This window comes from Gymnoscopelus braueri, assembly GCF_963280865.1.
Source record: "Gymnoscopelus braueri genome assembly, chromosome: 13".
Classification (NCBI taxonomy): Eukaryota; Metazoa; Chordata; class Actinopteri; order Myctophiformes; family Myctophidae; genus Gymnoscopelus; species Gymnoscopelus braueri.
In genome coordinates, this window is record NC_137615.1 from 41,798,224 (window position 1) to 41,817,261 (window position 19,038).

General features: G+C 40.2%; 2 protein-coding genes across 2 annotated transcripts; one reads left to right on the forward strand and one right to left on the reverse strand.

The window, feature by feature from the left end:
* Nucleotides 1-221: 221 nt before the first annotated feature.
* rcn3 (reticulocalbin 3, EF-hand calcium binding domain) lies at nt 222-7,281 on the forward strand. The gene is made up of 8 exons (XM_080446922.1): nt 222-319; nt 1,311-1,534; nt 3,107-3,300; nt 3,969-4,141; nt 4,854-4,914; nt 5,425-5,516; nt 5,985-6,092; nt 7,139-7,281. The coding sequence occupies exons 2-8, from the start codon at nt 1,320-1,322 to the stop codon at nt 7,244-7,246; spliced, it is 951 nt and encodes a 316-aa protein (XP_080303048.1). The 5' UTR covers nt 222-319; nt 1,311-1,319; the 3' UTR covers nt 7,247-7,281.
* A 3,337-nt stretch (nt 7,282-10,618) lies between these two features.
* On the reverse strand, nt 10,619-18,440 carry nosip (nitric oxide synthase interacting protein). Its single transcript, XM_080446921.1, has 10 exons — nt 18,354-18,440; nt 17,336-17,412; nt 16,110-16,215; nt 15,943-16,024; nt 15,272-15,407; nt 14,322-14,470; nt 13,321-13,437; nt 12,758-12,828; nt 12,270-12,378; nt 10,619-11,501 (listed from the first exon to the last, which is right to left on the reverse strand). The coding sequence occupies exons 2-10, from the start codon at nt 17,403-17,405 to the stop codon at nt 11,430-11,432; spliced, it is 912 nt and encodes a 303-aa protein (XP_080303047.1). The 5' UTR covers nt 17,406-17,412; nt 18,354-18,440; the 3' UTR covers nt 10,619-11,429.
* Nucleotides 18,441-19,038: the final 598 nt, after the last annotated feature.

Genomic DNA, 19,038 nt, shown 5'->3' on the forward strand with positions numbered 1-19,038 from the left:
TTTAAGAACCACTGGTTTATAAACAACACTAGGAAACAAGCCCCAAATAAGCAACTACACTTTAGAAACAAGCCCCAAATAACAAGCGACTTTACAGAAAAGCAAGCCCAATGTCGCTTACAATAATCGGACATGGCAACCCTGAAGTTGAGGACTCCCGTTACTCCAGTCTGCTACTTTCTATTGGTTGGATCAGAGCCGCACTTGAGTGGCTCCTCCCCCTGAGACGTAGAGTTTAAAGACGCCAGGGTTAGTGCCAACGCGTCTTACATCTTACACTTTTTACAACAGTTTTAAGTTGGGGTTCTGCAACAAACTGGTAAGTTCATTTCATCCAAACCCTTCTCTAGTCTAGCACATTTGACATAATTAACAGTGGTGGAAAAATTACTCAAATGTTTTACTTGAGTAAAAGTATCAATACAATGCAGATAAATACTGTTGCAAGTAAAAGTCCGGAATTCAAAATGTACTGAGTAAAAGTACAAAAGTATTGGCATCAAAATTTACTTAAAGTAACAAAAGTAAAAGTACTTTAATGTTTGAAAATAGCAGAGAAGCTCACAACACCATGAGCTTGTAGATCGAACAGCTTGGATAATATAGGGCTAAAGTGGTTAATGAAAGTTTTATAATATAATCTTCTATTGCAATAATCTGCAAAATAACTAGTAACTCAAATTTTCAAATAATTGTAGTGGAGTAAAAGTACAATATTTGCCTTTGAGTGAAGTAGAAGTAAAAGTACAGAAAATAGGAAATACTCCTGTAAAGTAAAAATACCTCAACATTGTACTTAATGAAGTAAAGTACTTGAGTAAATGTACTTAAATACTTTACACCACTGACATTTGATATAATTAATGTTATTTATCAAGGTTATTTTAACTTTTGTGATTCAGCTTTCATACAGTAGGCTATGCATGTTTCGTCAAACTTTACGCCCTTAAATGGAGCTACTGTTTTTTCCCATCCTCTCTAGGCTCTATTAAGGCCTATATATGTAAGTCATCATTTTCAGTTCATTCATTTTATGTGAAACCTTTTCAGGTGAGATGAACTATATAAAATGAATGAGTTTCAGTTGATGTTTTTTGGATCAAAGCAATGCATTCTCTTATGGTAACTTGTGGTTGAGTTTGTATTGCTATTCTTGATACTGAATTACTTTTATATATATTTTTAATAGATGTAAGATAATGAATGATTCAGTTTTTAAATGAGTGCATTTGTGTCAATTTATCTCCATCCCCAATCTCTCTCTCCCTCTCTCTCTGTCTCTCTCTCTCTCTCTCTCCTGCCTCCTATAGTCAGTGAAGATGTTGCTCAGGTTACTGGGGTCTCTCCTCCTCATCGCGGGCGGAGCCTTCGCCGTCCCTGCTAAGGAGAAGCGCATCCACCACCAAGCCGACCTGAGTGACCAAGCCCACGCCGACGGTGACGGCTTCCAGTACGACCACGAGGCCTTCCTGGGCAAGGAGGAGGCCAAGACCTTCGACCAGCTCACCCCCGAAGAAAGCAAGGGCAAACTTGCGTACGTCCCACTTGTATTTTTCAACATTAAATTAAAGGCTGCGTCACTTGGCGGTGGGCAGTGTTCACACAATAGACAGGTGTTTGTTTGTTAGTCAGTCAATTGGTCTGCAGGTGGGTGACATACATACACAGTAGATCTCACTGGGTCACAGACAAAGAATAACTTCAACAGAGGAAAAAAAATAGTCAATGCAAAGTAACCAGCTTAGAGTTAAAGGGAAATCCCATTGTTCTGAGGTGAGGAGATCATGGTGTGGGGGAAAGAAACTAGTATTTCTCAGCATAATGCAGAAGTGAAGGCCTGATGATGCCAAACGCGTCATTTCATGTCATTGGGCGTATGGAATGTACACCGTTAAGGTGTGTTGCATAATATTGGAGCTCTCAGTTGGGACCACTGGTCCCTACCACTGGCTTGGTTCCATTCAGCCCTTTTCTTTTTGAGAGAGGACTCTGCTTCTACAGTATATTGCAAGCCAAGCATCCTTGGGGAAATATAATATAATTGTGCTCTGTGGCTTGTTAAGGCAGATTTATGTCCCTCCCACGACTCGAACCCAGGTATCCCGCGTGAGACAAAAAATCAATGTCTACCAAGCTAAGCCAGAGTGGGTAGGGATAGATACTGTGCTTTGATCTCCAGGCAGACCTGTCAACCAGTAGTATCCCCTACCTGAACGTAGAGTCTAGTCAGATGAGTTAAAATAAAAATGTATTCATTCAAACACGTTCCAGATTTCAGCTTTAACACACAGCCAGTGGTGCCTTATTGCCTGTATTGTACAAAATCAGTTTTGTATTCATTGCTAATAGAGATGCTCCACACGGCAAAATCGTCATGGTTCGTCGTGATATCATCACTGATGGGAGTTTGAACACTGTGCCTTTGGGAGTGAGAGCATTATTCATGTTCACAAAACATCACTTAAGCTGCCCTGAGCCTGATCATTAGCAGACTGTGAATTCTTAAAATAGTTATTGTCCATTTATGTTCAGAGGCCAGTTAATGTGCATACCAGCTGTCACTGACCTCATTCTAATGTTCTAGGTTCACACCCTGTGTTGCAGGGCATCTCCACTCACTTTCCTGTCTCACTACCTATAATATTGTCATGAGAAGGACCCCCAAATTGATACATATTAGGCCGCAAACTCCGATTTGAAAAGATTGTGTGCCTGGAACCCCCATAAGAGATGTTTTTTTTTTAAATATATTTTGTATATTTTTTCTTATACCTTCTGTCATTGGGCTATAACTTCTAGTTGATGACATGATAGTGAAATTAAACTGTTGCTCATTTTGCTGAGGACCCCCTGGAACCTACTTTGAGAACCACTGACATATTCATTACAGAAGTGCCCCAAAATTAATGTCAAAAAGGCCATTCACTTTCTAATAAAGGAACCTTTTGAAGAGGGGTGACTCATGAAATCTGAAAAATCTCTGAAAATGGCAACGTGATGTGACACGGTGTGAGTTAATACCGTAGATCGGCTACTTTCGCTGTCTAACACTGCCATATGACGAAGTATAAATCAGGCTTAACTGTCCTCTGTCCTCCACTCGCAGTAAGATCGTGGACCGCATTGACACAGACAAGGACGGCTATGTGAGCCACGGGGAGCTGCACAACTGGATCAAACACCGCCAGAGGAGGTACATCGAGGAGAACGTCAACAAACACTGGCACGAGTACGACAAGAACAAGGACGGCAAAATAGCATGGGAGGAGTACAAAAACACCACCTACGGCTCCTACATAGGTAGGAACGAAGGAGAGAGAGAGAGCAACTGAAGGAGAGAGGAAGTTATAGAAAGAGAATTTAAGGCAAGAAAATATGAATGAGAGAGAGAAATAAAATGGAAAGACATTAATAAAGAAAGAAAGAAATAGAAGGAAGCGGAGAAAGAGGAAGAATGAGAATTCTTAGAAGGGTGAGAGAGAGAAATGAATGATGAAGGGGTGGTGAAACGTTAAAAGAACAGTTTTTGAGGGTGGGACCACATGGGTGAGACTGAGAGAGATGGTTTACATTGTAATTAGGATTGGGCATAGAGCCACAACCAGGCTACCACTTCCACTGTTGTTGGTATTATTATCCACTAAGTGATACCTGCTGATCAAACTCCAGTGGATTTTCTTTTCTAAATTAAAACGGAACATAAAAGCACCCAAATTAATAAGACAAAGCTACCAGTGGCTTCTCGACTGTGCAAATAATTGTCATTCTTGACTTTTTCTAAAGGTTTTAATGCCTTCGTTATCTTTATTGTTTAGGCTGGTTAACTTCAGTCACAAGTAGATATATTCTGCATTAGATAATTTATTCAAGTGTAAATGATAAATCCTAGATTCTTTCCACTTCATTGGCACCTTGCTCCAGCCAATTTCCTGAGTTTTAAAAAAAGAAATTTGATGCTGACTTTCCAGATGAGGAGTTTGATGATGTGGATGACAAGGCCACCTACAAGGCCATGCTGCGTCGTGACGAGAACCGCTTCAAGGCAGCTGACCGTGATGGTGACGGTACTGCCACCCGGGAGGAGTTCACTGCCTTCCTGCACCCTGAAGAGTATGACCACATGAGGGACGTGGTGGTGCAGGTGACTACTCCACTGATTCAATGCTGGTACACAGTCATAATGAGATGAGTGGAGGAGAGGAGAGATTACATATAAAATGAGATATGAGATGAGGAGAGCAGGGATGATAGATGAGATGAGAGATCAGAGGAGGAGATGAGTGGGGATTATATTGATTTTGTCACTACAGCAACACAGAATAGGATTTAGATCAAGCTACATTTGAAAAAAGAACAAAAACTAAATATAACTATAGAAATTCTACTACTTTAAATTATATGTAATAAAAAAACAACTGACATCCAAGTAACAAACCAGCCATTGCAGTGCACAGCTTAAGAAGAGTACCACTTTACGTTAGCTCATATTTGTAAAATGAATTTCAATAAGAGTTTTCACTGTAATCAGGCATAATTAAGATGATGCACCTCTGATAAAATTTGTTAAAAGATTGAAGGTAAGTCACGGTAGAAAAAGTGTATTTGGTATTAAAAACTTGATCCTAAAGTGTTTGGGGATGACATTTTTGGCAAGTTGCAGAATATTAAATGGAAACTTCAAAGACTCCCGCAAAGAATGGAAATGTGGCATACAAAATAGCTAATCATTTATATTTATAATATTCATTTTCTTTGTTAGATTTGATGTAGCCTTACAGTATAGTACACTAAAATGAATTACTGAATGAATTAATTCAGGTGAGATCATATCAGCATCACTTCTTTTCTTTTAGGAAACCGTGGGTGACATTGATAAGAATGGAGATGGAAAGATTGACATAAATGAATACATAGGTAAGTGTCCTTCTCTACTACTGTATCTGTTTCAGTTATCAACAGTGGCATATCTACACATTGTTGATGTGCTTTACGGCAGTAATATTTACTATGGAGATGCAGACCGCGGATACAGATTCTATCAGATTCTGAAATGAACTTAAATGACGATAAAAAGATGAATCATGGGCAGTGTTTTTACAGTTAACCAACATGCGTTATGCCTGGAATGCTTGCTTCACAGTAGCATACTGTACAAACATAAGAATTGAGAACACAACAGGAAGAACAAACATTACTGCTAACTTAACACATAAATTCGGGCACCGTTCTAGTGCACTCAAAGGCTGGAACCTAAGTTGAGCTGCAAAGTGATTGTGAAATGATTGCATTAAGGAAGTGTGTGTACAGTACTGTATGTCACTCTGACCGTTAGGACTCAATTCACTGTATCATCATGACATGCACCACAGTATTGATGGCTGATAAGGAGTGTGAGAGACAAGTCATGTCTTGGCTGATCCACAGGGGACATGTTCACAACGCAGAATGGAGAGAGTGAACCTGAATGGGTCCAGACCGAGAAGAAACACTTCTCCGAGTTCAGAGACGTAAACAAGGTAAAAATGACCTGGCCCGCTATTTGTTAAGCCTACACACTAAAATCTGCAGAGTTTATTTACCTCTTGTAGAGGCTCTTGCACAGTATTTTTCGTCCGAAATTGTCGCAAAAATAAATATGACCTCACTTTGTGACAATCACGTTTACAAACCGCCTACAGAGCCTTCCACCATCATTCAAGCTTTTGGATCAGATTAGATTTTCTGCGTTTTTCGCATCAATCATCTTGTCTGCATGTTGCAGTGTTTTGAGGCTGTACCTTGAATAGCCTATCTGCGGGATGAGTAAAGGCTCATTGTTGGCCTTACTGTCAACCACGGTTCCCTCAAGTGGATAGCATAATTTATATACATAAGCATTTGAAATGTGTTCGATTGTGTTGTATTAAAGATCATCTCTAAACACATCATCCTGTGCCTTGCATGATAATGAGTGGATATTTACGTACTGTATGTCTGGTGTTTAGGATGGTTACCTGGATGGCAATGAGGTGGCTGGCTGGATCCTACCTGGAGAGGTGGACCATGCTGACAATGAAGCCAAACACTTGATCCACGAGACAGACACAGACAGGGTACGTTAACACCTCTCTCGCACGCACGCACGCACGCATGAATGAATGCGTGCGAGCGTACACACGCACACACAGGATATGTTAACACACTCCTCACTAGATGGTAGACTGTGTTGCAGGCAGTCAATAGCCTATTAGATAGACCATATCTGGAAGTGGTTATTGGGCTGTGGTAGGAATATGAAAAATACACAGTTGTACAAACCTCAAGATATCGGACAAAATAAGTGGCGCACAAAACCAAGGAAGGCTTGGCCAAGACGGGCAGCAGCACAAATAAAAACAAATTGTTCCAATAAGACAAAAAACAAACAAACGTACAACTAAAAACACAATGTACAGATACAGTCAACAGTGATACATTTTCAGTTTTAGCACTAGGTGAGTAAAATGTGAATTAAAATAATGCCTCCAGCTCTGTCGTTCTGGATTTAAAAGCATATAACATGGATGAATTTCACAAGTTTCAAGTCATTCTGCAACATATTTCAGGCAGTGTGCGCAGAGGATATGAAGGGCCTTTTTTCATTCTCTGTGTGGGGCTTATGTGAGCAGAGATGTGGCACCAGTCTGCATGCTAAAAACGACTGCAAAGTAGTCATAGGAGCATCAAGCCCAATTTATAATCTGTGGTACAGGCCAGGGGCGTCGTTTGCCGAAAAGCCAAAATCTGGTCTTTTTGTCAAGTGACACCGTCGTGCAACAGAGTATAAATGAAGCTTCAGTCTCGTCTCAGAGTTCTCTCGCCTCACCTCACACATTACTGCAGTCAGTGTCAGCACTGTCACAGCTAATAAGGAACATAATGGGAATAATTGGGGGTAATGACCTGTTAATTATAATGAGATTCTCTCTCTGTCCGTTTCTTTCTCTCTCTCAACCTCATTTTCTGCATTTGTTTCTCCTTCACCTCATTCATCGGACTGCTCACTTTCATCCACCTTGTACTTCTTTTCTCCTTTCATTTTCTCTCTACCTCTCTTTCTCTCTCTCAATCATGACGTCAATGATAATGGTGGCATCTCAACAATCAAAACACATGGCAGGATGAGAAAATAACCAAGAAGGAGATTCTGGCCAATTGGAACATGTTTGTTGGGAGCCAGGCGACCAATTATGGAGAGGACCTGACCAAGAGACACGACGAGCTTTGATGACATCACAACTACGCCACGGGGCGAGGGGCAAGAGTGAAAGGGGGGATGGGGCGGGGGGATGGGGGGTGGCATGAGGGATACATAAGTAATTGTGTGTAGCCTATTTTTTATGTTTTCATATGCAACGGAGAATGCTGCCTGTTACAAAATTTTATTTTTCAAAGGTGGGGTGTATGGGGGGTATGTGTTATGCTAGTGCTGCCTACGGTTGGGGTCCGTATTTGTAGTGTGATGTTGTGTACACATTGCAATGGGACGGGAATGGGACTGTGGAGATAACGTTGTTTACTTGTGGAGATTACACACACACTGTGGTTTATGATTCACATACTGTGTCCTCACACACACGCGCGCACTTGATTCACACATAATTTGCAGTCACGGGCATGAGCGGATGTCTGTGTTTATTGACACACACACACACACACACACACACACACACACACACACACACAGGGGCAGCTCACTGAACTCATTATGCTCCTTTTTACCTGCACAATAGAAGCTATGACAAAACCACGATACACTCACAGTTGACATACACTCCTCCTGTCAAAGAATAGTCCTTTTCATAGATATTATGGTACTGCCCGTGACAAATTCCAAACATGACATATGATATGTGTTGAGAGGGCAACGTAATATCTATTGAAAGAGACGATAAAGAGAAAGGGAAAAGAGGAAACAAAGGGAAGGGAGGGAGCCAAAGTGGAGGAGACAAAAGTGAGTCACTCTTTATTGGTGGAACATTTTTCTCTCTGTGAAAATGAAATAAAGCCATGTTGGTTTTTCTACTTATGGATTTTTTTTTGTGATCATGAATGGGTTTTCAGAAACAATACTTTAATATTCTGTTGCTGTCGGGTGAAAACCTCATATGTCCAAAAAGTTAAATAGTTTTAGCAATTTCCACTACTTATGTGCGAGAAAGTAGGGCATTAATGTACAAAAAAATATAACAAAAAGTTGAAATATAGAGATACGAGGTGTCTGCCCGACAGCAATGATTTGCAAGATCGAGTTACAAAGACACATTGTTATAGCTTCATGGTGATGTATGATCTGATGAATGCACCACAGCATGCCATCCAGTCTAGTAAAACTAATGTATGGTTGTTGCATGTAGATCTACATTCATCCTAGGTCTATTCAGAAAGGCATTCATTGCTGTGTGAGTGCATTAAATACAGTATGCAGTTACAGTATATAAAGTTACCACATCCCACCTATAGCCACCATTCATGGTAGTGTCCTGTATCTTACCGTGTTTCTCAACAATTGAGCCTGGATGTTCTAATTGGGTCATGGTACAGGAATACCTATAGCACAGAAACTATTGGCAGCTGACTTCAGGGTCGATGTAGAATACGGTAGGTTTTGCAGTTTAGAAAGCTATGGGACATAACTTTCATTCATAAGTTCTAAAAGTTAGCTAATATATCAAGATGCATGGTTGGGCATTGCCATGCGTGATGAGTAGATGTGATGAGTTAAAACAGTAGATGATTGTACTTGAATTCTCAGTAATTTTAAGTTGTTTTAGGGGCCTGGACTACTGTAAACAGATATTTGACATACTCATAGGGGATACATTACTGCTGTGCTCTCAATATGTTTGACATGACAAAATACCTGTTGTGATGATCAGCTATTCAACAGTTCAGTCAGTTTTATCCTTGAGTAAGCATCCTCATATTGAAAGATACCATTTAGTTTAATGTCACTGAGTTCATATAAACACAGGCCTTATTCATTAGGTACTTAGATATGTCCATGTTCAGGAAGAAAAAAAAACAAAGTGTAAATTGTATTTCAGTGTTGTGATATGCGAGTAATCTCGCCATCAAGCTGAATATTAATAGTGTTTGATCATATAGTGGAAGTTACATTTACCATGATAACAACAAGGTAGTTAACAGTACATGTAGTACAGTCAAAGGTTATGCAAAAAGGATAACACAAAAAGCCCCAGGGGGCTTGTTTCCATTGTGGTCCATTGTACTCAATTCATCAGTAAGACATACTGCAGAGGATGCTACTACCACCAAGGTGTTCCAAGTTGTTCAACTAAGCTAAGCCCAATGGCATTTTAGGTTATTTCTTTTAGTTTGGGTAGATCTTCAATGTCTTTTGGTAAGGCATTCCACATTTTGGTGGCAGCATAGTCAATAGAATGTGTTTTACCCCCATGTTTGAGCTACATTTTGGGGGAACGAGGTACTGTAATGTCCCAAGATGCTCTGAGGTGAGTCTACTTTTTCTCTATGTGCATTAAGCCTTAACTTCACTAGACAACTGTGCCGCTCAACAAATATAACTGATATAAATAGTATAAATGAATGAACCCGTCCCTTACAACCAACACTGTTCCTTCTCCTCCACCCTCCTGCGTTTCTGTACTCTGTCAGGATGGCCGTCTGACTCTCTCTGAACTCCTGGATAAGATTGACTTCATCAAGATCAGCACCATCACTGACTATGGAGGCATGGTGGACCATGATGAACTGTAATCATTACCCTCCCTTTCTTCATCTGCCATCCGCCTGCCATTTGGAAACACGTTAACCACTTAAACCCTATACTTCATTGACCGGAGTCCCTCAGGGCTCTATACTTTTCAGTTTTTGCTCGATATTAAATACCTTTTTTCGATGGTTTTCAGAAAAATATGGATGCTGGGGTTTAAGTGGTTAAGGTCTCAAAAGTTTTTCCACTTCAAACCTGCTGCAGAGCGAATCAAACCTAGCTTTGGGAAATTGGGAACAGGAAATGGGTATGCCATCTTCTGGAAAAATGGGAGTCTATTCCAACATGGAATCATACTGCACTATACCCCAGTCCCATACTCAACCCTGATGCACGTCAAAGGGTATTTGGCAGGTTGCATTCCCATGGTGAATGAGAAATATGAAATGTTAATTTAACTCTGAGTGTGCAAATGGAACCGTAAGGGAGGGTCCATTTGGTTCAATTTGTACTCTGAGTAAATGGATAAATGTAACACTGAAAAAGTCTGTATTTTGAACTCGGCTTTGTAACATGTTTAAAATATGGATCATCCAGATGCCAAATGAAGGGTATACAAAAAACATTAGATAATTTATTAGGCCAGACAAGCTCAGTATTCAGTTCTCTCCCAATTTATTCATTATATACCCAGTAGTAGTTGCTGGATTGTGGATCATAAGTGGGTCGTGAAACTTGGGACTGAGAACATAGTTAAATCCCCTTGTTGAGAATCACTAATTTAACCAGCTCCAGGTTTATCAACATTCATCAGTTTTGATAAACCAATGTCCCTTTAACAAGCAAGAAATGTGTGTGGGTATTACCATACTGTACTGTGTATGTTTATTAACAACAACTGTATTAAATGTAAAACAGACCACTCAGTCTCTTTATTTTTCATAAAAGGTAAAAAGGTGTCCAGTGTCCACTGACTTGTGGAAAAGAACATTAAAGACGGAATCCAGTCATTGGAAATATACCACAAAGCTAAACAGCACACAAAACAAGGTATATACTGTACATAATAAACTTAAGCTAGAAATACTCCAGGCAGACATACAGCTGGCAACTGCAGGGGTTACAAGCATCAGGAGTAGAAGGTGGGTTTTGAGCTTGTACTGTAGTTGGTCAAATTTGAGGCAATCGGCATTCTTACACAAGCAGACCGAGCCAATCAAATAAAGCTATGGGAAACTGAAACGGGTATGCCACCTTTTGGATACCTGGGACTACAGTTATGCACAGAGCCTATTATGAAATCGTGAAACTTGGCAATTCATTCAAACAATTTATTCGGCTAGCTGTTGCACCTTGCCCTCATCTCCTCACCACTACATTAAACAGAACATTAAAAAAATCTCTCTCCATCCATCAGGCTCAATAAACCCACGGAGCCCAGTAGATGCCGTATGACCAAAAACATGACACCCATTAACACAATGAGCAACAAAGACATTAAGAAAATGATAAAATAAAAAACCCAGCAAAAATCATCATTGCCAGTAATTGTAATTAACAATTGTGATTATATTATAAGCAAAAATAATCTATCACTTTAGCCATAGTCGTGCAGCTCTAATGTGAGCCCCGCTGTTGTGGTCCTGCTGTATGTCCAACAATGAACGTTGCTACTCCTTAAAGTCATCCTGGTGTCCGTTTTCCACCCGCTCTCTCAAACCATCATCACGGGTCTGGCCTCTTTGGCTTTGAGGGACACGCCGGAGCCCGCGAACCCGGTTCCACCCTGACATACACAATGTGATGAGAAGAGAGGGTCAGCATCAATGTGTACTTTTAAACTTCACCTGCACACTAATATGAACCTGGCTCAATTAAGCTTCTATGGCAGCCTTTACGTTACTTGCATCCTTGGGATGATGCACAGTCAAATCCAGATAGTTTATTTAACTCAAGAGAGTGCAAAGATTTAACTAAATGGTACACTCCCTGTACCATTTAGTACAGGGAGTGTACTGAATCCTTGGATTCATTAAGGATTTTACTGTGTATGGTGCCTGGCTTTAAGTGTTGCCTTAAAAGGCAAGCTCAATTCAGGGAACAAACAAATCTTAGATGTGCGTTTGACGTGATCACTTCTAAGACTGATAAAATAAGGGCTAAATATCTCATCTTGTATTTTTTGGAACTGTAAAAGACGACCAGTATTTTACTGGTCTTTTACCAATCTGCAGTGATTGGAGGTGGTCTCCCTTCCTTTGAGAAATGTAGACCTGGGTGTCTAGTAGGACACCTACTGGTTGACAAGTAGCCTGCCTGAAGCTCTTACACCCAATTATTATCCCCAGGCCTTTCCATTGTCATGAGAATGTGTCGTCCTCACCAGAATATAATGCAACACACACACACACACACACACACACACACACACACACACACACACACACACACACACACACACACACACACACACACACACACACACACACACACACACACACACACACACACACACACACACACACACACACACACACACACACAGAGTACTGACCCGTTGTATTGGTATGATGTCCTTCTCTGAGAGTTTGTCTCCGGTGACGGGATCCATCATGTCCTTCTTGATCAATTTCTCCACACACTCCAGAGTCACCACGCTTCCCCTGGTAGAGAGGATCAGAGCCAACATGAAGGAAAAGAGCGAGCGGTTTAGAACTAGTGTAAAATATTCCTCTCATCAAACGTATAACCTAGAGAGCCTCCTGGTGGCTCAAAACAGTTAATGCATGTAACACAAAAGGCACAGACACAACTGGGACTTGTGATCTTTGACCACTTAAACCCCAGCATCCATATTCTTTAAATGTGAGCTTATGACAATCTACTGCAACACACAGACGATGACATCATAGTTCAAGATTAAAAGCAAATGCAACTCAAATAAGAACACCTGTGTGTTATGTAGGGATTCCTGGTAGCCCTGTGTGATTAGTGGGTGAGATAATGAATGAGTGAGGGAAGATAGAAATGGTGGTTACTTACGATGGTCTGAGAACGGCACAAGGGACACTGTTGCCCAGAATGTCTTTGGTTACAGCACACATATACCTCTCCTAAGGAGAGACAAGAACATCGCACCATAAAAATATATTTGGACCACAACATATCCTCAAACTATGGCAAGTACACTGTTCAGAAAGTCCAAACTATTAAAGGTAACCTTGAAATTGAAAGTCCACTTCCCATCTTGTAAGGCTGTTTGTTTATTAATGATTATTAGAACCTTTTCTGTTGGTCATATCTAATCTAGTAAATGTGTTGTTCTCTGATTTAATTCACTTAAAAGGAGATACAAAACAAAAGCTGGGTTTGTCGGATATCCTCTTTATGCAGCAATTATACGCGCAAAAACTAAACTAACCAAATGCTTCACTAAAACCAAAGTTTTCCTGATAAATGTAATAAGGGAATCAAAATAGCAAGGGAACCAGTAATAAATAATAACCATACTGGATTCATGTCAGCAGGTTGGAGCTGCCGCATCACTGTTTGTAAATAACATTGACGCATTATGAATGAGTGTGATTAAGTGCCATGCCACTGACCTGCTTTGTGATCAGGGCCACTCGGTCCAGGCTGGGGTCCACGGCGATGAAGCGCACTGTGATCAGTTCATTCATCTTGATGGGACGTCCCGACATGGGACAGAATACGGTCTTACTCTGACAGCCAGGGAGACAGAAGGGACAAAATATCAGTTGGGTGATGTCTAGAGAAAAGTAAAAAGGTTCAACATAGTCTCACTTCTACAAAGTGAAATCCTGTGTTACTTTAACTCTGAGGGTGTATAAATGGAACCAAATGGCCCCATAAGGGTCCATTTGGTTCCATTTACACAGCCACTGACTTAAATTAACATTGAGGACTTTACTGTGCATTTGTAGTCAGTAGTAAAGTAAAGAAGCTATTTGGCAAACGGACGTAACATGAGACTACAGGTTGTTAGAATGTAAAATAATGCAGTTTCTGTTTTGTAAGTGAAGAAGCTATTTGGCAAACGGACGTAACATGAGACTACAGGTTGTTAGAATGTAAAATAAAGCTTCTTATTTTTTTTACATTTGGATGTAACACTAGTAGTAAACTAAAAGTACACTAGTACTAGTAATGGGGTGTACTACTACAAGTACACTAACAGTTCAGTTTTATGGAGGTTCTCCAAATGGGACAATGTGACCTTTAACAATGATAAGAGAGGCACACAGGACAAACAGAGCAGGAACACCATGACATGAACATTTGGAAGCAAAATCACAAAAGGTGGCTGAACCTGAAATACCCTTGTGCACAGTCATACAAATAAGGTATACACACAGCAAAAGGGTGAGACAAATGTACATTGATCGAATTCACATGGTTGCCATTGTGGGATGAGTGAAATGGCATCTGAGTGAATAAGGTCATTGGAGTGCTGTTTCAGAAGTACAACTGCATTCTCATCTTTTCATTCAAAACAGAAAGCCGATTGGAAACAAAGAATCAACGTCTGGCTGCTTTTGTGGTGTGGAGGATTGAGCTGTCTGCCTGTGCGAGAGAGTGGACTCACGGGTTTCTTCAGCAGGGTGGGTTTGGCCTCTGGTGTCAGAGAGGGGACCCAGAAGCAGGGGAGAGTCTGGGCGGAGCTAGATCCTGCTACTGCCGACGACGAATCAGCTGCCGCGGAGCTGTCAGCGCTCTGGCCTTCTTTGGCCTGGACTGGACAGGGAACACACACAACCATTTCAGTGTGAAAGGTTCCAGTCTGGCCTACAGATCTTCATCACATCATCCTCTCAAACCGCTCTTTCAAGTCTCTCTTTACTAGGCTGCGTAATAATGCCTAGTAAAGTAGTTGTAAAGACCTCTAAAAAGCCCATATATTCAAAAATAGCTCAAGTAGCAGATAAAAAAACACTAAAGTTAGAAAATGGAGATAAGAGATTTCTGCCCGACAGCAACGATCCAGAACTACATGTACTGTAGTTCAAGCGAGACACGACGACGACTTTAAAATGCTGAAACTTTTTGGGTGGAGTTTGTGTAAGTTGAGTACTTTTAAACATATATAATGTCACTTAGCCTGGGCACAGGTACAGGTATTACAGAACAGCTAAGTCTTAACAGGTACAGTACATTATTACAAACGACTTGACTGTCACCATGTTTGTTGTCTGAAAATGTTTGACTCCCAGCTGCCCTCTAGTGGATATATTGCTTAAATTCATGCCAATGTAAAGGACACATGGAAATGATGTGACCAGTGATGGTTAGATCATTTGAAATGGACATGTATGTACTGTATGTAAAGGGAAAGTAAATGGGCTTTATACTTACTCCCTTATACAGAGTTATTGGGGACAGAGAGACTCATGCATACTTCCAAAAATGCATCTACTTTACTTCAAGGTGTACGATTAGCGTGCACCTTTGTATGACACACTAAACGAATGCATGCAAACAGACAGGTACAGACAGGTACAGATGGACACACACCTGCACGCACACACACACACTTACCAGAAGTGAAAGGGTTGATGGGTTTGGACACAATGCTGTTCTCCCTGGTCTTGAACTTCTCAGCTCTCTCTCGCTCCTCTGACTTGGACTCAAGGCGACTGTCACTCTTCTGAGTCTGCTTCTGTTTCTCAAATGCCTGACAAGAAAGAAAACATATGGATGGATGTAGCATCAATCACTTAATGACAAAATAATATACAGTAAAATGCTGTGTTCATTTAACATTTAACTCAAACTGTACAAATGTAACCATAAGGGTCCATTTGGTTAAATTTGCACTCAGTTAGAAATGCATACATTAACACTGAAGATATTATTGTGGAGCACTGCATCAAGCTCACACTATGCCCAATCATTATCCCTATTGGAGTATATGTTACTGATATTCACATAGAGATATACTGTATAGTAGTTCAATATTTTGCCCCTGGCAAGACTCAAACTGTGATCCCTCTACTCAACAGCACAATGTATCTTTTTTTGTTTTTAAATGTCTGCATTATTGTACGTGGAACAGTAGAGAGAGAAGGGCATATGAAAAGGATCTTCTGAGCGGACAAATTATTTCAACTAAGGATTAAGAGTTTATCCCAAGAGGAATGAAACATGTCTGTCTGCAAACACTTCACCCCCTCCCTCCCTCCAAAATAACCAAGGGGACCAGATCTTACCTTCATTTTCTTGGCGATCTCGGTCTTCTGGTGAAGCATGTATTCCAGGATGGCCTGCTTCTCATACAAGTAGCCATCTGGACTGAAGATGCCAACAAAGAGAAAAACATGAGCAGAAAGCCAGAGCAGACATACAATGTGAGCAGGTTAAAAAAAGTGGAACATACGTCAGCACAGGGTCTCGGCAGGGCTGGAGAGAGAGACAACAGCAGTCAAAGTCCTTGATTGCATCTTTGCCCAGTCGCAAGCTCTGTGTTCCGTAGCCAGATGCAGCTGGAAAGGAGATCATAGGAATGTTAACTTAAGTCTTAACTTATATTCCATTAGTACGATGGCAAAAATAACTTGTTAGCTCGGTTCTTTTTGGCGTGCAACACCCTAGCGCAATGGAGTGTAAGTTAAGTTTTAGTCAAGTCACTGGCAGACTCCACACATTGAATGACAATGGTCAACTGAGCTGGTGCTGTGTAAGATCCTTGGACTGCAAACAGATTCATTTCCGGGTGCACATTGAAAAGTTGGTCACCGTACTTTCTCATCTGCACCGTTGGAACAATTTGCAAGTTTGATGAATTATGTACAAAAGGCCGTATGCATGGTTTACTATTGTAATATTTAGAAAACCAAAATTGCTTTCTGATATAATGTAGGGCCCTAATATCCAAGACCATATGCAAATTGCAACTGTTACAACGTCAACAATCCTGAAGCTCTGTCTAAGCTCTCAATGACAGCTGGACAACTAAATGGAGCGTGCATTTCATTTGTACCAATAGTTACTCTAACATCATACTGCTAGCAACATTTAAAACAGGCCACATGTAGGCTACAAATGCTGCAACGGTTTGTCCCATTTACAGGACATTACAAAATATTGATCCATGTTCTCCCAAAACAGGTTGTACATGTTTCCCATTTGTAACACACAGTTTGCAAACTTTGAGCTGTAAGCTGACGTTACTGGTGAGGTTAAACTTCACTATGCGCCTGTTAGGCCGGTCACAATTATTACATAATCGCCTAATTATTTGAGATCATCGCAATTATATCGCATAATCACCATAATAGTTTCCATGTTGCAAAATGTTCATCATACAATACAAGAAAAACAAAAATGTGTTGTGGGCATGTAGATCTGCTATTTCCGCTTATCCATTTCCTACATTTTGAAAGTATAAAGTTATTAAATGTGTCAGTAATTTATTTAAGTTATTTGTCATATCTGCCCAGTGGATTTATTGTTTACAAAGCCTAAAAGCCAAACAAAAATGTTGTTTTTATATGTAGTTTACAATGTTCAATGCCAAAAACACAAACACAATTATCACACGTTAATCACAATTAATCGTCAGGTAAAATGCCATGATGGTGACAACCCTAGCGCCTGTCTCACCCGTGTCTTTCCTCTTCTCGTGGTACGTGTAAACTGCTCCAGCCGTGCAATTCTTCCCATGACGAGTCATTGTCACTCTGGAGGACATTCAACAGTAAAAGGTCAGTTAGAAATGTCTTGTTTGTAGGGCTGGGTAATATATTGACATATCAATATCATGATATAAGACTTGACATTGTCTAGCATTTCGGATATTGTAATATATCGTGATATGGCAGTGTTCTTTTCATGCTTTTAAAGGTTGAATTACAGTACAGTAACTTGGTAACTGCAACAGTGGGCACCTGGTAGGCTATTTCTGTGAACCTTACTTTTTTATATATATCTTTTTTATTCTGTATTTTACATTGTATATTATCATTTATTTTATAAATGAGGGGCCAAATACATATAATATTTGTTTTCATTGCATTTAAGGCCCAATATTTCTACTAATGCCAACTAGTCATTTCGGAATAAACAAGACATTTTGGATGGTAAATTTAGGTCTGATACAGCCTTAATACAAGACTGGCCATCTTGATCTTGATCCAGGGCTTGATCCAGGGCTTTGATAATGATGCATGTTCAAATCATATGTACTTTACATTATTTCCAATCATTTTCCAAAGCTATACATAATTATTATTTTACATTTAGGAAAAAGCAGCAAATTAAAATGTTAACATTGAGGTGCCCACTGGGCCTTCTAGGAACCAAAGCTAACTAACTCCGAAATGACAAGAATCTCCACAATATTGTCACAATATCAATATCGTTGTATTTCCAAAAAATGTCGTGTTATTTGATTTTGTCCATATCGCTCAGCACCACTTGTTTGGAGAGAACTGGCCATGTTTTTATAAGACAGTAGCTCTGGTCCATAGCTAGCCTTGGATCAAGACTAGCCATGGTTCACATGATGGACCAGAGAGCTAACTAGACATCATGTACCTCGCCTTCACCTACCTCCCATGTGAACACGGGACCCCCCAACACACATCCTAATAAGAATAAATACATTTTATTAATAACCTACCGCTTAAATCAGAGAAACAAACAGAATCTGAAGCGTTGATGTTTGTTTAACTGCGAGTCTTGTCCACAGGAAACGACGTACAACTTTATCCGGTCAAGTAGTTTCAAATTAAAACCATAGAATTGATTAAAACCAATCATAGACTGTAAACTTAGTAAACCCAAATCTTGTTTACGGCGTCATTTATATTGACACATTTATATTGAATGGTGGTAATGAAAATAAAAAAACGTATCCTCAAAACACAAAGCAATATGCCCACTTAGTTAAAAAAAAAAAAAAGCTGGGGACTGGGGACCATAGAGGTATATAACGCTGGGGACACATGCTTTGTTTTATTTTGAAGGCTGAGCAAGTTCGTCTCTCAAAACAGTCCGATGTAAAAGTTTATGGCAGTTCCGGCCTGTTCGTGGAACTATAAATATGATGGAATGACATTAAACGAGCTAAGTGGTATTTGTGGTTAAAACAAAACAAAACATCGTTTTTGTTGTTTTTTAGACTAATAGCTGTGATATTACATTTCATTCTAGATACTACACATGATCTATCTATTTGGCTGTGTATCTGGAATACATGAAATGTACGCCCGTTCGCCCGGATAGCAGACGGTCGTGGCCATAGACATATAAAGGTAGACGCCTCTTCCGGTTCTAAGGCGTCTGTATTTCATGCGCCATTTTAG

Bases quoted from the DNA above. Each gene is read 5' to 3' on its own strand.
- rcn3 (XM_080446922.1), top strand. From the start codon at position 1,320: ATGTTGCTCAGGTTACTGGGGTCTCTCCTCCTCATCGCGGGCGGAGCC. The intron at 1,535-3,106 runs GTACGTCCCACT...CTCCACTCGCAG, and splicing joins GAAAGCAAGGGCAAACTTGC to TAAGATCGTGGACCGCATTG. The intron at 5,517-5,984 runs GTAAAAATGACC...TCTGGTGTTTAG, and splicing joins AGTTCAGAGACGTAAACAAG to GATGGTTACCTGGATGGCAA.
- nosip (XM_080446921.1), bottom strand. From the start codon at position 17,405: ATGACTCGTCATGGGAAGAATTGCACGGCTGGAGCAGTTTACACGTAC. The intron at 16,025-16,109 runs GTATGTTCCACT...TGGCATCTTCAG, and splicing joins TGCCGAGACCCTGTGCTGAC to TCCAGATGGCTACTTGTATG. The intron at 14,471-15,271 runs GTAAGTGTGTGT...TTCCCTGTCCAG, and splicing joins CATCAACCCTTTCACTTCTG to TCCAGGCCAAAGAAGGCCAG.